This window comes from Perkinsus marinus (assembly GCF_000006405.1).
Source record: "Perkinsus marinus ATCC 50983 genomic scaffold scf_1104296957478, whole genome shotgun sequence".
NCBI lineage: Eukaryota > Perkinsozoa > Perkinsida > Perkinsidae > Perkinsus > Perkinsus marinus.
The window spans coordinates 65,956-73,550 of record NW_003207125.1 but is presented as its reverse complement, the minus strand read 5'-3'; the positions used below and the strand labels follow the sequence as shown (position 1 = coordinate 73,550).

The window sequence follows — 7,595 nt, the reverse complement described above, 5'->3', positions numbered from 1 at the left end:
GCATTTACCGATGACCTCATTCGGGTTTGCATCGCACCTTTCCATCCTCTTGCTGCGAATCTTTATGACGTCTATAACGCCACGCCTTGCAGCTCTGAACGGTCTTGTGGTTACGTTGATATTTATCCGTTGGTACCATACTACGGTGATAAACCTTACCATCGATCAGGGAAGTTGTACAGACATGTGCCATACGATGGGTATCGGATGAGTGAGGAACAAATATGGCCGCTACGGGAAGTGTCCATAAATGGCAGAAAATTCGATACTTTTGCAGATGTGGAAGATCTGCTTGAACGAAGCTACGGTAAGGATTTCCTCCATCCGAAAGAAAATGATGAGTACCTTCGCGACCTTGATATCGTCACATGATACTCTGTGGTTGACCTAATATACACTCGAGTGTTTGACAATGACGCAATGTATGCACGATAATATTATCCGTTGTAGCTCAGAAACTCGACTCATTGTGCTGTTGAGCTCCACCAGTTGACTTTTCTGTGAGATTATTGGAGGAAGGGTCAAGCGTCAGTGACTCAGCTGGTGTAATTTGTAGGGGAAATTGCGGTCATTGACATCATAGTCAGCCTCGTCGTGATTGCAGTGCCATGATTGCACTTCTCAACAGAACCAGTATTGACGGTGTGGGTGACAAGCACCGATGTACGATTCGCGAAAGGATCGCTTTAGCATATCTGATACATGCTGATTAATCAAGACAGCAAAATGCTGTCAGCAACGCTCCCATGACAGCACGAATTCGATTTGGTTTTTCCCTAAATTTTTTCAGCAGTCTGGGAATTCATGATAAGATAATTCATAACTTTTGTTTGCTAACCTGATGTTATGTTTGGCAAGACCAGTGTTGAAGAATATGTGGTGCGGAGACGGTATGAGGTCCCCAGCCGGTGGAGTCAAACCCGCTTTGGAGGAAAAATGGGAAGTGTTTGGTTCTCTGTATTGTATTGATGGAAAGTCTCGCCAGAGGCTAGGGTCAACTCCAGAGGAAGTGATTCGACGGGCGAGCGAGCTCGGTCGCTCGTAGGTGCTTCAATAATCCGAGGATTCTGAAGGATAGATATTAGTAACTGACAGTTTTTTTTTCTTTTAGTGGACTGGGTGACGGGACAGACCCGTGTGAGACGTGAGTCGTTGATACGACACCACTTAGTCGGGCACCTGTCTCGTGACCGAAGCTTCAGGGGGGAGCCCTGCAAGTCTTCGGTCCTCTCCACACCACCTAGTCGACTAACTCTATCAAAACTCCCCTGGTTTAGTAAATAGTTAGTATAACTAGAGGATCACTGGAGCCAGAGTTGACGATCTGGCACTACAACCGTTGTAGTCCAACGCAAATCTGACTCCGGCTGCCGTTCGCATAGATGTACAGTGTACACGAGGCTAGTGAGACACACAAGATTCGGAAGCTAAAACTACAAGTGGATGACGGCCAGCAGTTTCTGAAGGTCTCTGTGAATGTTTCCGAGGCGGAGGATGAAGCAGCTCACATCCCAAGTCCGAACAGTATTCTCAAGAACTTCGTGATAGTTATGACCCTGGCTGTTGAAACCCGATCGAATCCGGGAGGTTCTCTATCTTAAGTCTCTTCGCTCCTTATTTGACATGAAGATTATAAGAGCGTATAACCAAACACCTAATTCAGGTGTAAGCATGTCCTGAAGGACCCCAGAGTACTTGCCGTATGACAAAGTACTCCCAAGCCTCCAGGTTCGGAACCTGACTCGCTTCCAATGCTTCACCATCAGGTCGTAGGTTGGAAGATACCGATAGTCTCCATGGCAAATATTGAGACTGTTTCAGGGGCGTCGTCGACGAAATAAGTTGTCGAAGTTTCCACGCAACTGGACATTGGGAGCCATGGCGCATGGACATTGGCGCATGGATTTGGGAGCCAGGCCCCCATATCCATGATACGTATCTTGTAGAGCACATCCACTGCTTATGAGCAGAATAGGTCGCCTTAGCTGGTCTGACACTCAATCCACTGGAGGAAGTGATCTCCACTCTTCGAGCACTGTCTGGAAGTGTAACAAATTCAATGTATATATCAATAAAGTTTAGCCACGGTCTTGGAATATGAGTCATCGGGCGCGCGGGCTAGGACACCACCGAGAAGTACGAGTTGGAGAAGGCGGCCGAGCATCGATTAAGTTGGGCAACCTACCGGAAACAGTCCTGTAATGCTACTCCATATCAGGGATACCAATCTCAGTTTTGTGAGTGTAGCATTACACTTGGAAAGCTGGTCCGTTCTAGACCACACCACAATCGAACCAAGATACCTACACGCGGAACTCCTCGAGGTTCCGGGTTACGAAACGCATGACACGTGTGCTACACGTCGTGCGTGACACACGCACACATGTCGTGACAGTGTCACGGCCAAGAAGAACGTCAATGTCCAGTTGACATTGTCAAATCCAAGTCTGGCACGGCCGAGCTCCTCGTCGAGGAGCTCTCGAGAAATCTCTAGAAAAACATTTCAAGTATCTCAGTGAAGTATTCTCTTGCAAAACTTTCGGATATCTTGAGGTTTATCGTCATAACCTAGTGCTCGTGGACTCTCGTCATAGGTTACGGGTATAATTGACCTCACTCACAATTGATCCGTTAACGGTTGTCAACCGTTAACTTCAACCGTCACGTTTTGGTCGTTTCATCGGACCTGATCGGAATGAATCCTCGTTCTACCGAATCGACCCGACCGTTATTGATGCTCGACCAGCCTGCACGGCAGAGAGCGTCACCTCTTTGTACATGCGTTTAGACATTCTCCTCGTGCTTGGCAAGCACAAGAAGAGCTTGCGTACTCTTGTACCCTTGCGTACAAGAGTGTGAGGACAGGATACATGCGTACTATTGATCTGAAGCATTGAGCGTTACTAGCTCTTGAGTCCGTAGCTATTTGGCTCAAGGTCTCAGTGTACCCTTGGTTCGTATCTCTCAAGCTAATGTCGGGTCGTGTTTACACAAGGGAACGACATGAGGCACCGGACTGTCCGGTCCGGACATCAACCACGTATGTCGCGGTATCAGTTGATGAACTCTAAAACAACACAAGAGAACTCGAGCTAGAGCAACCAATACTACGACCCTAGGACAATAACGATAAGCGCACTACCTGCACTTGAGTTCTGTACGAATGTACACACTTGGCAGCACAGTACTCGATATTTGGATCATTCGTTATGAATAGGAAGGCGAAGATTTGATGAGATAACGAGGGTGCAGGCAAACTGGACCCACAACACGTGCTATAATGCGTTAAACATGTGATCTACACAGTTCGTGTTTGACGCTGATCGTATGTGAGTGAAGGGCAATTCAATTCCACGCGACACGTGTCACACGTCACAAGTCTAAAAGAGTCGCACGTGTCTAACTTATTCCATCGAGTAAGCCCCTGAAACAACCTTAATATTTGCCATAGAGACTACTGCCAATAGTCTATTGGTGTCTTTCAACCTACGGCCTGATGCCGAAGGATCAACTCTGGATGCGTGACGTCTCCGAAGTTGGGTAACCTCGTCGGGTTGCAGTTTAATTACTATTATAGTCGTTTTGGTGACTCTCCAAAGAATAACTTTTTCCTGCATCATGACCCGTCACTACACTCTCATTATGCTGTTCTCCGCTATCTTATCAATCGGCTACTCACTGTCTCAGGACAAGAATGTATCTGTCGACAACGATATACCTGCAAACCACTGGGCTGTGAGTGCAGTGATTGAGGGAATCATCATATCATTTGAGAGACAAGTAACGGGAACAGTATATATTGTGTGACTGCTCAGGTCCTCATCGCCGGTTCCAACACTTATAAGAACTACCGACATCAAGCTGACTTATGTCATGCGTATCAGATTCTCAGAGGGAATGGTGTACCCAAGGAGCACATCATCACTTTATCGTAAGAGAGACCTCCTTAGCGCACTGGTGGCAGCCGTGGTCTCTCCTGTCATCTCCAGGTATAACGATGCTGTCAATCACCGTTATAACCCTTTCAAGGGACAACTATTTAACAAACCAACGGGTGGGCTCGTTCGTCACCTAAGGAGCCCATGAGCCCTCACTTTAAGGTACCCGCCCTGGCGTTGATGTCTATGAAGGTTGCGAGATAGACTATAGTGGCGAGGCGGTCACGGTCAAAAACGTACAAGGAGTGAGTATCGTTGAATGCGAGTCCATCTCTTATCCAGGATAAGTTATCCTACACAAGATATGCTTCCTTCAGCCTCGAAATCATTCTTGCTATTGCTGCGATATCATAGCAAGAATGGTTACTTTTCACATGCAGCAACAATAATAGCAGGAACCTTCAACAGTATTGCAGGTTCTAACCGGCGATAAGTCGCTAGCATCGGGGAAAGTTCTGGAAAGCACCGAGAACGATTACGTCTTCATCTTTTTTGTGGGTCACGGCGATAGTGAGATTATTCTCGAAGCATCATTGAGATTATCTGAGTGATTCTTCCTCAGCGAGTACGATTTACCTCCCAGCTGAGAAAATAACTGAAGCACAACTTCAATCGTGGTTGACGACCATGGGGAAGAAAAAGATGTGGCTTGCAATTCCACAGTCATTCGCACGACACACAAAATATCATTCAGGTATAAACAGTTGGTGTTCTATGTCGAGGCATGTGAAGCTGGCAGTTTGTTCGCGGGGAGTCCTCCTATTCCGGGCCAGTAAGGGTGCCATACTGGGGCATGCCGTTCGTCTGCGAAACCGGGAGCGCATGACTTCTCATATTTGGCAGATATTACGTCACAGCTTCCAATGCACAGGAGTCAAGTATTGGAACGTACTGTTTTCCAGTAGGAGTGATTCTGATCCTCATCCCACATCATGTCGGCGAAATAGATGGCCGTTCTTTCTTCAGCATGCTGTGGTTGCTAACGTATCTTTTCGCGTCTGTCTCGGAGACCTTTTCTCTGTAAACTGGATGGAGAATGAAGACTTCCTTTCCGCGACTGGCTACAATGAGACTCTGGAGCAGCAATATGACCTGGACCAGGTCACCTGGTCAAAAACGAAACCACTTTCAGGTTGGACCGCAGGAATTCACTCAGTCAAGTTTGCTTTCTCTTAGTCATGTTATGCAGTATGGAGACACCACATTCACCAACGACTCTACCCAATATTTCATGGGTAGCAGGAACGGAAAGTTCAAGTTGATCGGTTCCGATTATGCTCCTGGGTGAGTAACTGAGTATCCTGACATCTATTTCGATGATCTTCTGTGGTGTCTCGTCCTACCTTGCAGCATTGATGAGACCAATGAAGTTTATTGAATGAACGATGTGTCACAAGAAGCGATTGGCTAAACGTTTGGGTTCATTCTAGGTCCGACGCGACCGTTGAGCATGTCTTCGGGGAGTTTTTTGGACGACCGAAGCCGCAGGGCATGACGGTTGAAGAGGTAAGAACTCATTTTCCCATTTGGATATGCTGAGGGAGGAGATTGTCACGAGATCATTGGTTGGTCCTAGGAAGTCGCAAGGGAGAAGGAAAGGCTCCGCGCTATCAAGCAAGTTAGTAGCGTACCATCAAGGATGATTCCCATTCACATAAAGTAGATTCCATTCAGTCCTGGCCACTGATCGGCCCGCATTCAGATACAGCGAGCTGAGGGAAGAAGAGGGGAAGCCGAGCAACTACAGAAGGCAGTTAGAAGTCGCTAAGGAACTCCTTCAGACCGTCGAGGAAAGGGTGAGTAGTCTATTCAGAGTAGAACAGTCGGGGTCCATCCATTGTGCTGACGACCGTTCGAAGGGACGATACACGTTCTTCAGATTCGTGAGATTGAGGAAATGATGGATCGCAATGAGCATTTACGCCTGGAACGCGATTTAGCCCACAGCTAAAAGTAAGTCCAGCCCTTGCTTTGGAGGATGTGAAGACCCATCGCTCCGATTGGCAGGAGTAACTCCTGAGGAGTTCATGCTCACGAATGTAATTGATAATGGGGAATATAGTCTTTAACTCCAAGCCTACTCCAATGGTATCGGTAGTTACTTCAGCTATCGTATGTTTTTGTAATTTCTCCGGAGTGCCACTGGCATTATACCAGTGCAAAGATCCCATGGCTTGGCCATCCCGAATTCTTCTCGAATCTATCACGGTTAGCAAGAGTTTGCTACTAGCAGTTTCAATTGTGCACTTTGTTGTGTTTCGCACTAGAAAAGTGCTCGGTGGATTATGGGCAGATTGGAACGCGCATCGCGATTCATCTGTTCAACGAGGAGCCGGGACTGTGACTCAACTCTCAACCTCGAATCAACCCCGAGTGGTTCCGAGAACAGATCGATACTGCCTTGACAGCTGGCACTGTCAGGTCAAAATCAAGCCTACTCCTGAGACGACCAGATACACAACACTTATATTCAACTTAGCCATCTTACGTGCGATGAATGAGTGCCGCTTACTAGTTCTCTTCCTCTGTTTATTTTCAGAGGCGTTATGCCAAGCTCGTCTGAACGAAGGTTCCGCGAGTGCTCCTCCAAACGCACGTCGCGTTTGCCCCAACTGTATCTCTCTAACAGAGACGACATACACACATGCAATCACCCTCCTAGACATTAATACCATTTTGAGATCGTCGACGCATTGACACCCACACTGCATGGAAATTTTCCATTGGCGAATAACCACAATCCGAGAACTCACTCCCAACGACGAGACGGACTCAACCATTATGGTTGAACCATATGGTTGACAGCCAACGGTTGACTGTCCAGGCTCCAACTTACCCAACTAGGAAAGGTTATCATGAGTGTGACGAGTGCAGTAGTGGAATAAGCATCTCCAGAAGATGGACTTGTTATCTTGACTTGAACTCTGACGAGCATGTATATTGCTGTATTACCGAGTTTAAGATGGAGCCGACTACGGCAGATTAGTCGGCTAAATTCGGACCTGCTGTAGTCTTTTACTTCCGACTAATGATCGTGTCGGGAAAAACGAATAAATCGAGCTTGGTAAAATCGAAAAAGCCAGCACATGTAAGACAAGTGCAGTCCTCTGTGGTCTTGTTTCGTCCATGCAGTCTCCAGGCCAGGCTGGCGCGCACCGTCGTTGACTGGCGGGCGCCAGACATCAAATACATGGATGGCTGTGATACTCAGAACATAATACAAAGTGTTGTAAGTTATAGCAACAGACTAAACGGACATCACAGATAAACAGCTCATAGCTAATGAGTGATGAGGACGATAGTAGACAATAATTGTGTCAACCATCACATGCCCCTTTCTTTTGTTTAAGGGATTTTACTTTTGTCGAACGTCGTAACTCAAACCCATTTAAACCCCTCGATGACGAACCGTCATTGACGATGGCGAACCACTTTGGACATCTTGAACATCTTGAACTTCTTCTTGTCCTTGAGGATGAACAACCACATAAAATCCCACGAATGCGGGTATGCGGGAGGAAAACCTAAACATGAAGCCCGAACACGAGCCTTGTGACTCTGTTGCGAGTTAGTTTTGGTTCTCCATGTCATATCGCCAGTGAGTTTTAGACCACTGTAGGTCGTGAGTGGTCAAACTAGCAGATAATACTCACTTGT

At 46.9% G+C, this 7,595-nt stretch overlaps 4 protein-coding genes across 4 annotated transcripts in view; all 4 read left to right on the top strand.

Moving 5' to 3' along the window:
- Positions 1 to 2,494, top strand: part of Pmar_PMAR024201 (clathrin coat assembly protein ap19, putative) — a gene marked incomplete at both ends in the record, with an annotated part of 7,303 nt that extends 4,809 nt beyond the window's left edge. The window contains 2 exons of the mRNA XM_002774778.1: positions 1,822 to 1,942; positions 2,396 to 2,494. Of these exons, the coding sequence (XP_002774824.1) occupies positions 1,822 to 1,942; positions 2,396 to 2,494 (220 nt within the window). The remainder of the gene's footprint in view (positions 1 to 1,821; positions 1,943 to 2,395) is intronic.
- A 1,124-nt stretch (positions 2,495 to 3,618) lies between these two features.
- Positions 3,619 to 4,489, top strand: Pmar_PMAR024200 (conserved hypothetical protein; the record flags this gene model as incomplete). The annotated part of the gene is made up of 5 exons (XM_002774777.1): positions 3,619 to 3,735; positions 3,816 to 3,931; positions 3,990 to 4,054; positions 4,101 to 4,183; positions 4,355 to 4,489. The coding sequence occupies 5 exons, from the start codon at positions 3,619 to 3,621 to the stop codon at positions 4,487 to 4,489; spliced, it is 516 nt and encodes a 171-aa protein (XP_002774823.1).
- Positions 4,490 to 4,526: 37 nt separating this feature from the next.
- Positions 4,527 to 4,839, top strand: Pmar_PMAR024199 (conserved hypothetical protein; the record flags this gene model as incomplete). The annotated part of the gene is made up of 3 exons (XM_002774776.1): positions 4,527 to 4,582; positions 4,633 to 4,710; positions 4,782 to 4,839. Coding segments are annotated over 3 exons (192 nt in total), but the record flags the coding sequence as incomplete, so codon positions are not given.
- A 128-nt stretch (positions 4,840 to 4,967) lies between these two features.
- On the top strand, positions 4,968 to 5,889 carry Pmar_PMAR024198 (hypothetical protein; the record flags this gene model as incomplete). Its single annotated transcript, XM_002774775.1, has 6 exons — positions 4,968 to 5,047; positions 5,115 to 5,222; positions 5,369 to 5,444; positions 5,515 to 5,597; positions 5,641 to 5,734; positions 5,818 to 5,889. The coding sequence occupies 6 exons, from the start codon at positions 4,968 to 4,970 to the stop codon at positions 5,887 to 5,889; spliced, it is 513 nt and encodes a 170-aa protein (XP_002774821.1).
- Positions 5,890 to 7,595: the final 1,706 nt, after the last annotated feature.